This window comes from Culex pipiens, chromosome 1 (assembly GCF_016801865.2).
Source record: "Culex pipiens pallens isolate TS chromosome 1, TS_CPP_V2, whole genome shotgun sequence".
In the NCBI taxonomy this organism is placed as follows: Eukaryota; Metazoa; Arthropoda; class Insecta; order Diptera; family Culicidae; genus Culex; species Culex pipiens.
The window spans coordinates 138,210,318-138,226,225 of NC_068937.1; the positions used below are offsets into that span (position 1 = coordinate 138,210,318).

Consider the following 15,908-nt stretch of genomic DNA (forward strand, 5'->3'; position numbering starts at 1 on the left):
TACAGTATGTAAAAAAAGTATTTACACCCCTTGGGCACTATGCACATTTTGTGATGAAACATGTAAAAAATTTAAAGTTTGACAGGAACCTAGTACTACGTTTTGTTCAAAAACTCATGCCAAACATTTTGCTACAAAAAGCTCATGAAAAGATGATTTCTATAAAAAGTTATATAACAAATACTATTACGAAAATAAAAAAGATGCAAAAAAAGTATGTACACCTTTCGAAAAATTTACATAAATAATGTTATTTGTTGACAAATCACCATAAATCCAGTCTCCCAACTCCAAATAGGCATCCTTGACTGATTAAAAAAAGAATTTGGATTGAATATAAAGTTTACTAACTACTTAGTATAAAAGTTTATATATCTCTGGAAATTCTATATAAAACTTATCTAAACTTAATTTTGAAAACTTTTAATTCAACTAAATGTCAATATATTAGCATATAATTGCTAAATAAACATTTTGGAGTGGGTATAACACCGTTTTGGGGGTATTTGTATCGATAGAATAGATTTTTCGTTGGAATTTCGTACCAACCCGGAATTACGTCGTAGGAAAATCCGCCGGCATCCGAACCGGTCCACGATTCACAAGTCAACCTATGTGGAATCGGAAAGAGCATAAAATTTCCGATCTTTTGATACCCAAACATCTACGTTTTCTTTAAAACCTACGTTTCTAAATACCTGGGCAAAAAGTAAGTTTGATCCACGAGAACAAAAATTACGAAATTCCATACATTTTTGGCAGGTTGCTCAAACGAAACCATAACAACGTTTTTGCTTAGGTATTTATAAACGTAGGTTTTATAGAAAACCTAGATTTATGGGTATCAAAAGATCGGAAATGTTATGCCCTTTCCGATTCCACATAGGTTGACTTGTGAATCGTGGACCGGTTCAGATGCCGGCGGATTTTCCGACGACGTAATTCCGGGTTGTTACGAAATTCCAACGAAAAATCTATTCTATCGATACAAATACCCCCAAAACGGTGTTATACCCACTCCAAAATGTTTATTTAGCAATTATATGCTAATATATTGACATTTAGTTGAATTAAAAGTTTGCAAAATTAAGTTTAGATAAGTTTTATATAGAATTTCCAGAGTAATATAAACTTTTATTCTAAGTAGTTAGTAAACTTTATATTCAATCCAAATTCTTTTTTTAATCAGTCAAGGATGCCTATTTGGAGTTGGGAGACTGGATTTATGGTGATTTGTCAACAAATAACATTATTTATGTTAATTTTTCGAAAGGTGTACATACTTTTTTTGCACCTTTTTTATTTTCGTAATAGTATTTGTTATATAACTATTTATAGAAATCATCTTTTCATGAGCTTTTTGTAGCAAAATGTTTGGCATGAGTTTCTGAACAAAACGTAGTACTAGGTTCTTGTCAAACTTTAAATTTTTTACATGTTTCATCACAAAATGTGCATAGTGCCCAAGGGGTGTAAATACTTTTTTTACATACTGTAAGTTTTAAGAGCATCCTCCGCCCAGAGTGATTCGCATTTCAAGCATTCTTTTCCCACATTGCTATCGCATGATGAATCTCTGGCTGTATCTTCATGTGTGTTGGCGGCGGCGGCGGCGGCTGTAATCCTTCTGCCCTTGCACGCATTTGCATCGTCGTCGTCAACGCAGAGAATGTCATTCGACGAGGAACGGGGTGGCGAGGGTGGTCGGATGCTGCAACCCATTGACACCGAAGCGGCCGATGACTCAAACGATCTCGTTGTGTCTTTTGCAATGCCGCACGCTTAGGAATGCTCCGCCCCTCTCTCCCATGCAAGATGGTGACCACCCACTCGAAGGCGGTGCGGCGATACCACCCCCGAACTCATTACGATGCATGAACGTTCATTGTCATGGTCCGTTGAGGCGCTAAAGGTTATTGATATCAATGTTTTGAGACCGACTGTTTATCAAACCTCGTGACGTTGATTCCGAAAATAAGCTTATCAAAGCGCGGATTAACCGCGCGTCGAAGTGGTCCGATAACAAATTAATCTAAATGAATTGAGCTATAAAAGCGCCAAGCAATCACGGGAACCGTTTCAGTTGGCATCATTCGAAATCTGCAGAATGTTTGTTCGAAAAATAACTTTTTTGGGGCTCCTGGCAGTCGGTACCAGTATATCTACTATAGACGTTATCAAATAACTAATGACCTGTTATTGTAGTTGCCGCCGTTCCCATCGATCACATCAACTGGCAACTGGTCCCAAACTCGGAAGGTCGTCTGCACCTCGTCAACGTAAACCCGTATGATCTACCGCAAACCTATGACGACCCAGAGTTTCACTTTCAACCAGAGACCGATCTCGTGTTCCGGTTGTTCACCCGCAACAACCCTGACGAGCCCCAATTCCTGGAGATCAACGACCCAGCCTCGATCCTGAACTCCAACTTCAACCCAGCGCACCCGACTCGGTTCACGATCCACGGCTGGAACAGCAACGGAAACGACGGCTTGAACACCCGCGTTCGCGACGAAGTGCTTGCCATCGGAGATTTCAACGTCATTTCCGTTGACTGGAGCGTGGCCAACAGTCCCAACTACATATCCTCTCGCAACGCCGTCGGTCCGGCCGGCTTTGGAGTTGGACGGCTGATCGATGAGCTGGTTGCCCTGCGGGGAGCTGAAGTGAACAACATCTACGTGATTGGATTCAGTTTGGGGGCACACGTTGCGGCTAACGCCGGCAAGCATCACGGAGGTCGTATCAACTCGATCATTGCGCTGGATCCGGCAGGTCCGCTGTTCTCCGCTGGAGACGTTGACGCAGTATCCCCTCAAGACGGGCAGTACGTGGAGACTGTCAACACCAACGCCGGTCTGCTTGGAAACGGTGTACCTCTAGGACAGGCCAACTTCTACCCAAACGGAGGTCGTACCCAACCCGGCTGTGGTACGGATATCGGCGGAGGATGTGCCCATGGACGAGCGCCTGCGTTTTACGTGGAGTCGATCCGTTCGTCGGTTCCGTTCCGATCGACGCGTTGTTCCAGTCACGACGAAATCTTGGTCGGAGAGTGCAGTGTGAGTGGTCCGGACGCCAATATGGGCGGAGAACCGTCCAACTTTGGACGTGGCGTTAGTGGGATTTACTTCCTGACCACAAACGGAGAGTCTCCGTTTGCTCAAGGGTGAATAAAAGATTTAAACAAAAGTGGGTGTGGTTTTGAATTGCTGAGCAGTTGAGAAATCTTCATTTTCAAGCGTATTTCGTACAATTTTTAATTAGAGCAATTCTCTACGAAATTGGTATTTTTTTAATTTTAATTTTTGTATTTTTTAATCCGGCTGAAATTTTGCATCATTAGTTTGCCCATAAAATTTTCAATACCAAATTGGCAGCTGTCTATACAAAAATGATAAATAAAAATTCAAAAATCTGTATCTTTTGAATGAATTTTTTGATCGAGTTATAGATATTGATAAGAACTACACTGAAAAAAATTATAAACGGTATTTTTTTGTTATTTTTAATTTCACTAATTGTGCATGTTTGGGCTGGATTAAAAGTATTTTAATCCGCAAAAACTTTTATTTTGCAAAAAAAATAAATTTTCGTCAATAATTAGGTATTTTGGAAACTAATGACCTGGGTGCAGAATAGTGGTTCGCAAAACGGCCTCAATTTTGAACTGTCAAAGTGGAACCAATTTGCTGTTCGCCAAAAGTAGAGCGTATTGTTATCGATTATTAAAAAATGTTTTTGTTTTTTTTTTGCAGGAATGAAAAATATGTGACTTTTGAAGATCTGGACAAATTTTAAGGAAGTAGAAGGTGAGATCGTCATTTTTTATTATTATGAATGGAAGTTGTTTATGGAGTCGATGCGGTTGGATCCATCCAGAAACTTTTTTAATTGTTTGATGCTACTGGTAAAAATCTTCTCTGTTTGTTGGATCAGCTTCACTAGAATTAGCAATTTTTTTAATGAACCAGGAAGAGCTGCAGGATTCCAAAATCAGCCAGGGAATTTAAACTTGAAAACACACAGCATTTTCCAGCAAAAAATGTCTAAAATATAAAAAAAAACATACCTACCACTGATTATAAAACAGCTCATTTACCAGTAAGAAAAAAGTCATGCTTGTGCTTGAACAGCCTCCTACTTGGTAGATGTAAACAAAGTGGGAGCATTCGAAAATTACGTTACGAATTTTCTCTATTCATCACCCATTCCAATGTTGTAACCATGGGTCTTAAATTCAATGTTTAAACTTTTTTTTTAAAATTATTTTTTTCGAAAAGCTGAGAAAATTCTCTATATTTTGCTTCTTTAAAATTTGTCGATACGACCCTTAGTTGCTGAGATATTGCCCTGCAAAGATTTAAAAACAGGAACATTGATATTTTCTAAGTCTCATCCAAACAATCCACCATTTTCTAAAGTCGAAATCTGAGCAACTAATTATCCGGTTTTAAATGTTAAAATATGAAATATTCATAAAATTTTCCAAAATTTTCGAAAACAATATTTTCAATATTTATTAATGAAGACTAACATTTAAAAAGGGCGTAATATTGAATGTGTGGAAAATCATGACATCCTTACCACCATAAAAAAATCCAGAAAACTAGGAAAACAGCATGTAATTTCATTGTGCCTCTAATACTGGCATATCATAACCTTTTATAGAGAGTTTTAATACTAAATTGATTAAATACTGAACATCAACAAATTGGATGGAGTTAGGAGCGAGTACTCAACTTGCCAAACATATGAAAATTTCCACCACTCTTTTGTGACAATTTTTGTTTCAAAATTTAGATAATTATTTTTGACAAAAGCTTTAAATAAAATGTGTACCTGCCAAAATGAAAAAAAAAACTTATAATTTCAGCTGCAGTAATTAAGAATGCCATTTTCTGAAAGTAAATAACAAACGATTTCTTCTTAGTTTTTATAGAAAAAAATGCCAAAAAAGCTATGAAACTGGTAAAATCTGAAAAAGATAAAGATACCCGCTCATCTTTTATCTAATAGTCAATTAAAAATATGTCATTGCCACATTTATTTAAAAGCCTGGCACCACACGGTGATTGAGTTCCATGCTATACCACAGGGGTGCTCAAAGTTTTTGGAGGCCGGGCCAAATTTGAAGCTCAAATGAGCTTGCGGGCCAAATTTACAAAAAAAGGTTATTAAAAAAATAAATTAGGGGAACAGCATCTAATTCCAGCGTGCCTCTAATGTTGGCAGGTCAGAACTTTGACATTCAGTTAAAGCTAATTAAAAGCGTTTTCAACTGAAATCCAGTGATAAATAGCTCAGTAAGAAGTGAGAAAGCAAGTTTCTATCTAAAGTTTTGCAAAATTAGTTGTATAAATAGTAAAAATCAGCTAATTGGATGGAGTTAGGAGCGAATGCTTAACCTGACAAACATACGAGAATTTCCCCTACTTTATTTTAATTTAAAAGATTCAATTTCTGTTTTTTGAAAAAAGTGAATTCAAAATAATAGAAACCACAAAATAACGGTTTCTATCGGTATTGTTGATTTTATTGTTTTAGGTATTTGAAAAAAAAAAGTTTTTAGCTGAATGTATTAGTTTTTAATGTTTAGTTTTTATATTTCGAAAATGGTAACATTACATGTTGAACAATTCTTCTAAAAGCGTTATTTTATGTATAGGTTAAGTGTGGTTTATGAAAAATCGTTGAGAGCCAGAATTTCAACATTTATTTCATCGAAAATTCACTAAAATTGAAATTATTTTGAACAAACTTAAACATGCTCAAATGATTCTAAATGCAAAGGAATGCATATTTAATTTATTTCAGCTGATTGCACTTAAATTTATATATTTTTTTAAGTTTTTAAGTTTTTTTTGAAATTGTTTTTGCTCCTGGTTTTTCGAGCCAATTTTTTAATAGTGTGAGAGGAGTGGGTTGATCGACGAAAGCTATGTAAAATATTTGCAACATCCTCCGATTTCCACATTTTGTCTGCCTGAATCAGTTGGTTGTCAATCAGATTCGTTATCTAACTGTAATGAGTTTGAATCCATTGCACTTCAGTTTGAGGTTCAGTTCATAAAAGGGTCATTATGACTTGCAAATTAATAAAGAAAACTTATATTTTTGCAACTATTACAGAATTCTTCCTAAGTCAAACTTGAACTTTTTTTTAAATATTTCCAAAATTTTTGATGAAAGTTTTGACGATATTTACTAGTTTCACTCACAAACGTGTGAAAGTGTTTTAATTATATTTTTTTTGAACAAATTATTTGTATCATAAAGTGGGGATCAAAATATTGATAAATCATAAGTTTTTTTTTATTAACAAAATATATAAAAAATTAGCATGTAAATATTTAATATAAACCATAATTGTTAAAAAAGGATAAAATCGCTTTACAAGGGGTCAACGGGCCATTTTACATGATCATTCAAAATGGGTCCGCGGGCCACAAAATATCACCTCGCGGGCCACGTTTGGCCCGCGGGCCTTACTTTGGTCACCCCTGCTATACCATAAAGAGCCATTAAAGAGCATTTAAGCCTTTTAGCACCTGCGAATGTAGGAACTTTTTGGTCTGGAACATTTAGGAAAGAAAGCTCAAAGTTCACAAATGGTACAATACATTTAAAAAAAAACTTGACCGTTTATCATTTGTGACGTCGATTCCCGAAATAGGGAGCAGACTGAACGTGTTCCAGGATTTCTTATCACAACCCGGATTTTCCTCGAAGGTGTCTGCGAAAATTAATCAATCGGCTGATGCTAGTCTATAAAAGCACCGAGCGTTTGATTCTTGCGGGTCAGTAACAGTCAATTTCAAAAACATGTTTATTCTCAGTATAGCGTTCCTTGCCGTTTTGGCAGCTGGTTGGTTTAGTTGAAAATATTGACTTGACAAAATTTAATTAAATAATTTTTCAGCGTCTGCTCTGCCCGTGGATAACAGTAACTGGCAGCTAGTTCCAACGGCCGATGGTCACCTACATCTCGTCAACATCAACCCGTACAATCTTCCGGAGGCTCAAGATCCCGAGGTACATTTTGAGCCCGAAGCCGACATCGGGTTTTGGCTGTTCACTCGAAGCAACCCAACTACGCCACAGTTTCTAAGGATAAATGACCCAGCCTCGATAGTCAACTCCAACTTCAACCCGGCGAACCCAACCCGCTTCACCATCCACGGATGGAGCAACGACGGAAGCTACCCGATGAACAACGCTATCCGTGATCGACTGCTGGCGGTTGGAGACTTTAACGTGATCACCGTAGACTGGGGAGCGGCTGCGTTGAACCCGAGTTACATTGGAGCGCGAAACAGTGTCGGTGCTGCCGGGTTTGGAGTTGGCCGCATGATCGACGAACTGATTGCTCATCGTGGGGTGGATGTGAACAGTATTTCTTTGATTGGGTTCAGTTTGGGGGCTCATGTGGCTGGCAATGCGGGAAAGCATCACGGAGGTCGGATCAATACGATCATTGCGTTGGATCCTGCGGGGCCTTTGTTCTCCGCTGGACAGGCCGATGCGGTGTCTCCTCAGGACGGTTTGTACGTGGAGACTATCATGAGCAACGCTGGTTTGTTGGGTATCAATGTGCCGCTGGGACAGGCCAACTTCTACCCCAACGGGGGAAGATCTCAGCCAGGTTGTGGGACTGACATCGGAGGTAGCTGCGCCCACGCCCGTGCCCCACAATTCTACGCTGAGTCGATCGGAGCTTCCGTGCCATTCCGATCAACGCGTTGTGCCAGTCACGACGAAATCCTCACCGGAGTGTGCACTCCAAGTGGACCGGATGCCAACATGGGCGGACAACCGTCCAACTTTGGCCGCGGTGTCAACGGGATCTTCTTCCTGACCACCAACGGGGACGCTCCGTTCGCTCGAGGATAAATATAATCGAGATGCAATCTCTGAAGAAAATTCGCATTTTCCTTCCACCGGTAGCTGCATGCCCGACCGCTTTGTCCCCGTGAGACACACTGTGTGTGAATAGAGCTCAACCACTAACCGACTGTAAAAAGTATGCTAACAATGTGGCTTTTCTTTTCCGCCCCCACTGCCAACCACACACCGACTGTCGTCATAGCCGGGGTTCATTTACTTTGGCTTTGCCCTGTTCTGGCCTGTGGCAGCCTGTCAGGTCAGGCTTTCAGCCCCGAACCAGGAAGGGACGGACCAGGGCGGTGGCAAACAAAACGAGGCCTGGATAAGCGAAACAACGCACACGTGCGGTTGTGGGTGGACGTCCCCTCCCCGTTTGTACACAATGAGCAAAAAAGGTGGAGGTACTGAGTGGGTAGGGGAGCGAGGTAAACAAACTAGAATTAGTCCAAGAGGTGCTAGGGCAAATTGAGGCTGTGCGGACGGACGGACACTCAGATTACCCAACCGCAAGATTTGCCTCCGATATTTTACTACTCTCGTTGGGGAGTGGGAGCACATTCCCTTTAGAAGCCCGGAATACCGTTCCGTTTTTTTTTTCGGTCACGATTGGGAAGCAAGCATGAAGTGTGGCCTCTCCTCCGACCGTGCGATACGGTGTATAAATTAAGGCGCTGCTTTTTTGGCCACTCAGCACAGAGTAGGTGGGGGGAGTCAGGTGAAGTGCCTACCTGATTTGTGTCCAGACTGGGACCTAGTGGCCATCGAATACCTCGCCACCACCCCCAGCAGCTTCAAGCGGACAGAATGTGGGCTATCATCATAAATTAACGTGCCTCATTTGCATAGTTGTGAGTTCATTTGGCAAGTGTGCCGATACGATGATGGAGCAGGTTATACGGATGCTTTGATGAACTCTCGGAGAGCAGCGAGACTGCTGACCAAATTTACGTGCCAGGCACGTGGGCGGAGATGAATTCCACGTCTGTTTTGCCTCTTCTTTTTACGGGACACGATCAAAAGACTGCTGCCGCCGGCCCGGCCACAGGAATTGGCGGTGGAATGCGAGGTACTTGCGGGGGTAGGAGGGTATCTGGAGATTCTGTTTTTTTTTTTTTGCTTTTTGTCGAAGGCAAGAAAGTGGCCAAGTGCGTGCAATGTCCTTTTTTGGTCAGAATGGATAAAGAGAATGATACCAATCTTGCTGAATAATTTGTTTGGTTTCCACGCGAGGTTCTTAAGATGATGCCAAGTTGCAGTATCATGAAATTATTGAACAATAATATAATAAAGTTTCAACTATACAAATGAAAAGACTAAATTTTATTTGTCTACACGGAGAAGAAAGAGCTCCCAAAATCGTGAACACCCATTCATGAAATTGGGAACCACGAACAAAGTGTTCAAATTCCATGGTACGTTTTTGAAAATCTCTGGGGAATCTCTTGGGAACTCTTTTTTCTCAGTGTATTAGAATGAGTATCTATGCATTATCTTAGACTATTATGTGTTTTTTAAGCTGAGTTTTTTCTTTTAAACATTTAAATCGTACTGGGGTAATTCTCTACTAACTCACACGAAATCGGAAAAAGTTGCCCAGACCTTCCTTCAATTTACGCGAAACTTTTGTCCCTGATCACGAATCTGGAGACGGAGGGGCTGTACAACCCGAAAAAATACATGTTTTTCAAGAATTTGCAGCCTGAAAAGGTGATGAAATGGAAATCTTGAGTCAAAGGGACCTTAATGTAAAATTGGACGCCCTATTTGATGACGTAAATTCATTAAAAAATACTATTTTTCATCGAAAAAACACAAAAAAATATAAAAACTGCCAATTTCCGTTACTCAACTGTAATTTTTTTTTTGGAATGTGCCATTTTAAGGGAAGTTTAATGTTCTTATCGAATCTACATTATCCCAGAAGATCTTTCTTTCTTTAGAGCAAACATTTTTATTTTAAAATGTCGTGTTTTTTTTCTAACTTTGCAGGATTAACTTTGAGAGTGTAATAATGCTGTACAAAGTTTCAGAGCAGACAATTACAAAAATGTTGAGGGGTTTGCTTATAACCATCACGAGTTATCGTGGTGACGATGAACGGTCATGATCGACACAACTAGTGCAAAAATGTAATCTATTTGCAAGTCTAAATCTCAGAAATTAGGTATGTGATTAATTTCCAGAGTCCTAAAAACTAAATTATAGAGAATCCAAAGCTTTCAAAAAATTAAAAACTCTTATAATTTACCACATTGTTGGTACGGGAAAAAACTACTTTTTTCATTAAAACTACACGGAGAAAAAAGAGTTCCTAAAATCGTAAACAAGCGTTCATGGAAATGGGAACCACGAACAAAGAGTTCAAATTTCTTGGTACGTTTTTCAAAATGGTACCATGGGATTTGAACACTTTGTTCGAGGTTCCCATTTTCATGAACGCTTGTTCACGATTTTGGGAACTTTTTTTTCTCCGTGTACGATATCTTTAAAATTTAGGCGAAGACCTTTGAGCAGTTCGCTCAGATTCTGGTCATTCGGTATGCCCAAAGAAGCAATTTTGCATCATTAGTTTGTCCATATAATTTTCCATACAAATTTGGCAGCTGTCTATACAAAAGCGTTGCATGAAAATTCAAAAATCTGTATCTTTTGGAGGAATTATTTGATCGATTTGGTGTCTTCGGCAAAGTTGTAGTTATGGATATGGACTACGCTGAAAAAAAATGGTACTTTGACCGAGTTATGAATTTTTTAATCAATACTGATTTAAAAAAAAATCATAATATTGGTCGCAAAAATTTTTCAACTTCATTTTTCAATGTAAAATCATACTTGCAAATTTTGATTAAGTACACCGTTTTCAAGCTAAAGCCATTTTTAAGTAACTTTTTTTAAAAATAGTCGCAGTTTTTCTTTTTTTAATAAGTGCACATATTTGCCCACCTTTGAAAAAAATATTTTTGAAAAGCTGAGAAAATTCTCTATATTTTGCGATTTTGAACTTTGTTAATACGACCCTTAGTTGCTGAGATATTGCCATGCAAGTGTTTAAAAACAGGAAAATTGATGTTTTCTAAGTCTCACCCAAACAACCCACCGTTTTCTAATGTCGATATCTCAGCAACTAATGGTCCGATTTACAATGTTTAAATATGAACATTCGTGAAATTTTCCGATCTTTTCGAAAAAAAATATTTCAAATTTTTAAACCAAGACTACCATTTTAAAAGGGCGTAATATTGAATATTTAGCCCTTTTGAAATGTTAGTCTTGATTTTAAAAATTTGAAAACATTGCATATTTTTTTATCGTGCTGTTTCCGTGAAGAATTGCCGATAAAATAAAAATACTCCTGAAAGAATAGTTTGAAAAAGCTTTAAAAAATCCAGCCATTTAGTATTGAAGATTTCGATGATCTGACAATAAGTTGCTGAGATACGACCTTTGGGAGCATAAAATAAAATGATTTGAATGACAAAACTTTTTTTTTCTATGTTTCACTAAAAAAACCTTCAAAATTCTTCCTAACGATATGTTAGGAGCTATTGGCCAGATTTTAAGTGTCATTTAATTTAAGCGTTATGAAAGGTAAAATCAATTATTATAATAAAATTATAAAATAAAATCTCAAATAGAAACTGACGGAAATTCAACCGTGTTTTCAACTGTGTAGTAATAAAAAAACAAAACTCCAGTTCGATCAAAGCATAAATTAAATATATGCATCGGTGATCCAATTTACCATCAGTTAAGCTCCAATGCAATTTGCCATCAATTTTTCATCCTATTTATAGACTGGTTTCATAATCGCACAGCAAATTTAAATGAAGAAAAGCACCCTCCCCCACGATAAATTTTGCACAAATGACCACGACGCGACTGGCAGCATCAGCCAAAGTTGCTTTCAGCTTTAATCCCCACAAAACAGCTTAAATTATTCCGTCTAATTTGATGCCAATTTCGCCCCAATAAAACTTATCAGCTCGACTACTTTAGTCTGACTGGCGGGCGGCGGGCCAGCCGCGGGAAGATTTGTTTTGCGAAAAAGTAAGATTTTTGTTTGTCTTAGTCGATATTGCCGCGCAGCAGGTGAGTTTGGGTGTAATTTTGCAAAGTGCAACCAGCCAGCGACCTTTTTCCAGTTTCTTTGGCTGAAGCTTTTTTTTTCTTTCCTTCTTGGTGGGGCGACTTGTGCCATTCATGGCATTCCCGGTGTGGCGTGCTCGAGAATGGCTTTTTCTTCATTGTGCGCGCGCGGAGAAAGCCAGCAGCAAGCTTGAGCTTCAAAAACATATCACAGCGCTGCCGCTGGAAACAAAAGATGCAAACTGTTTAAAACATGTATGCTGAGCTGTTTTGTGCATAGAGAGAGAGAGAGAGAGAGAAGCACAGAAGGAGGATGCCGTGAATAGTTTCGAGAAGAATTACACGCCAGTTCGCTGCTGGAAAGGGAGCTCTGAGCCATCAGAGCTGGAGCAGCAACAGTGGAGAAGTAGAAAGAGTGAACAAAAAAAAACAGCCAGCCAGCCAAAACAGGTTCCTTTCTTCTTTGCAGCAACTTTTTGCCGCCAAGGCTCAATTGCTCCGAAAAAAAGGAGTTTGCTCGAATTAAGAAAAAAAGAAGATTATATCGCATAAGTTTTTTTCTCTTTCTTCACGATTCTTTCGTCTGCCGCGGGATAGACAGACGATGGTGTGGTGTGTGGAGCGAAAAAAAAGAGTAAAAAAGCACACACATATTAAATCGTTCCCTTTCGCTCTGGCTCCAGACTTAACCAGCAGGATTGCAAGGTTTTTTTGGGGGGAAACATACATCTCTTCGGTTGGAGCAAGGAGTCAGCGAAGATATCGTCCGGTAATGAGGTCACAGTTATCGGAAAAAAAGTGCGAAAATCTTAATTTATGAAATGTTTAACCAGCACTCATCAGTTTCAATAATCAATTTTTTGATTCAAGCAAATTGTAGCAAAACTAGCATGGCTCTCATTTTTAAATACTTCAAAAGATCAATAAAATTGCATTTCATCATGTATGACAAAAAAAAAGTTAAAATTCGTACGAAGCTTTACCCTAAACTTGAAATTAGTTCACCCCAATTTTGAAATAAATTTCCCATTTCCCTACAAAGCAAAAAATCCGATGGTACATCGCCTTCGTCAAAATAAACACTTAATATTACACAATGCATGTACAATTTTTGCAAATACAAAAAAAAAGTTGCAACCCTCGGGATTCAAACCCAGCACCAACATATTTGTTTAAATCGTAACTATAGATATTCTAATATTTGTATCTTCTCAGACAGTCTGGCTGCTCTAAATGCACTCAAAGGGTATACCTGTCAGTCAAAACTAGTTTGGGAAGCAATTATGCTTTTGAAACAATTATCTTTAAAAAACACTGTTAATCTATATTGGGTTCCTGGACATTGCGGAATAGATGGTAATGAAGCGGCAGACTGTCTAGCCAGGGAAGGATCTGGAACAAACCTGATTGGACCGGAACCCTTCTTTGGAATACCAGACTGTTCCTTGAAAATGGAATTAAAACGTTGGGAAACATCTATGGTAATGTCTAATTGGAATGCGGCTATAGCTTGTAGACAATCAAAAAGGTTTATTTATCCTTGTGAAAAATCATCTCGAGTTTTACTAAAACTGGATAAAAGAAATCTCAGGATCATAATTGGTTTATTAACTGGTCATTGCCCTTGTAGGTATCATTTAGTTAAAATGAACAAATTACAGGATTCAAGATGTCGTTTTTGCAACATTGAAAATGAAACATCAGAGCACCTGCTGTGTGAATGCAGTGCTCTTATTCAAAGAAGAATTTTATTTTTAGGAAAAGGATTTTTGCTACCCAAAGATATTTGGGAAGCGAGTCCTAGTAGGGTAATCGACTTTATCAAACGAGTCGATCCTAACTGGGACGAATGCAGCTTTTAAGTAACGCTCTTCACGCTAAATGGTGCTGGGTGAACTTATCTGCTATAAAAAAAAGGGTCACACCACAATATTCCTATAATTGGTCGCAGTGGTATTATGGCTCGACAAAAAAAAAAAAAAAACAGTAAGGACTGGCGCCTTAGCCCACTCGGCCATCAGACTGATGAAAAGCTAAAAGGATAAACGCATATATGAGCTTGACATTTCAGTCAAGTAGGTTTCCTATACTGATGGGCTACATATTTCAGGGCGTAAAATTACATAAAATTGCATAAAAAAATGCATTATTTATTTTACACCCAGCACTTTTACACGCATTACTACTTTTTTAGCTGTGTACACAGTAAAAAAAATCTGTGTAAAATCGCATGCGCGGACTTGGTAATCTAAATATGACTCTCGCCGGATTGATGTTATTTTTGAGGTGAGCAGACCTGATTTTTTTTTCTTCGGTACATGCTTTTTGTGTACACGTTTTCTCATACAATATTACATGCTTTTTCTCCCAACGGTGATGTACATGCTTTTGCATGCGATTTTACCATCGGATTTTTTGCTGTGTAGGTTTCCGATTGATTTGCCAGGTTTTTTTTTCGTTCGAGATTAAATAAGAATAACATTTTTTTAAAAGAACAAATGGTACAAAACGGACTCTTTCCCGAGAATGAGATTAGCTCTAGTATATTTGTGAGAGTTCCCAAATAATAAAATTTTAATTTTCATTGAAACTCATAAAATCGATTGCAAAGAATTAAGAAAACTTTGTATAACAATAATGTATGCATTTGAAATCAAATATAGCATTTAAAATCTTAACAAAAAAAAACTTTAGGACCACAGATCAGTAAAAAACGTAAAAGTTTAAGGAAGAAAAATATTAACATTAGTTCATCAGAAGTTGTATAAAGGATTTTGTTATATCTTTTGTGTAAACATTTTGAAAATTGGGCTTGATTTTTTATCCTTTAAATTTTGAATGAATGCGTACACTAAAATAAAAAAAGTACCAAATTCCTAAATGCTAGGAATTTTTGCTCTTTTCCTTATTAAGTAATCCAAAAAAAAAAAAACAAATTACTAAATAAGGGAAAGAGGCAAAATTCCTAGAATTTAGGAATTAGGTACTTTAAATTATTTCAGTGTAGAGACATAGTCTGGGATATTTTTAAAGTTCTGCATAACTATTTATGCATATAATATCAAAAAAATCAGTAAAAATACAGCCAAAGTTGAATCCTGAAAAAACAATTTGAAAAAATTGCGTAGTGATCCGGATCGCAAAATTAAGAGGAAAATTGATTTTACAAAAAAAATGTGGAGATTTAGAGCCTTGGTGTCTTCAGAAAAGTTGTTGCAAAATCTTCTTTGAAAATGTCTAATTTTCCTAAGAAAAGTGAATCTAAAATCTGCCCTCAGAACTGAAAGGAAAATTGTGAAGAAATCGATTTTTGGGCAAATTTTAGGTTTACATGATGATTTTACACATCTTTCTAAAAGAGAAAAAAAAACATCCCAAAAATATTCCTGAAATGTTAGTTATTCCAAATCACCAATATTTTCAACCAAACCAAAATATGCTCCTTTCCATTTGCAAAACTATTCAGAACTCTTCTCAAAAGCTTCAAAACTTCACCATTTTTTGAAAAATCTAATTTCTACTTAATGTTGCGATCTGGACCACTTTGGCAAAGTTACATAAAAAGAAATCCTTCCAACTTTATAATTTCTTAAATTCTTCTTCCCAAGTAGAATCCTGAAAAAAAAACAATTTAAAAAATTGCATAGTGGTCCGGATTGCAAAATTAAGAGGAAAATTGATTTTACAAAAAAAAAATGAGTTTTAGAGCCTTGGTGTCTTCAGAAAAGTTATGGCAATAAAATGTCTAATTTTCAAAGGAAAAGTGAATCTGAAATCTGCCCTCAGAACTGCAATGAAAATTGTCAAGAAATTGTTTTTTGGGCAAATTTTGAGTTTACATAATGATTTTACACTTGGATTGGCAAGCCTAACAACATTCTAAAAGAGAAAAAACATCCCCAAACAGACACCAAAGCTCCAAAATTTCACCA

At 37.6% G+C, this 15,908-nt stretch overlaps 2 protein-coding genes across 2 annotated transcripts in view; one reads left to right on the plus strand and one right to left on the minus strand.

The window, feature by feature from the left end:
• The window catches only part of LOC120417103 (transmembrane protein 132E), a 115,331-nt gene that overhangs the window by 18,944 nt on the left and 80,479 nt on the right, over nucleotides 1–15,908 (minus strand). The window lies entirely within an intron of this gene.
• LOC120417104 (phospholipase A1 member A-like) lies at nucleotides 1,999–3,195 on the plus strand. The gene is made up of 2 exons (XM_039579081.2): nucleotides 1,999–2,150; nucleotides 2,206–3,195. The coding sequence occupies exons 1-2, from the start codon at nucleotides 2,108–2,110 to the stop codon at nucleotides 3,174–3,176; spliced, it is 1,014 nt and encodes a 337-aa protein (XP_039435015.1). The 5' UTR covers nucleotides 1,999–2,107; the 3' UTR covers nucleotides 3,177–3,195.

Coding starts and splice junctions, on each gene's coding strand:
- LOC120417104 (XM_039579081.2), top strand. CDS start 2,108: ATGTTTGTTCGAAAAATAACTTTTTTGGGGCTCCTGGCAGTCG. Junction 2,151..2,205: donor TTTGGGGCTCCTGGCAGTCG/GTACCAGTATAT, acceptor CTGTTATTGTAG/TTGCCGCCGTTCCCATCGAT.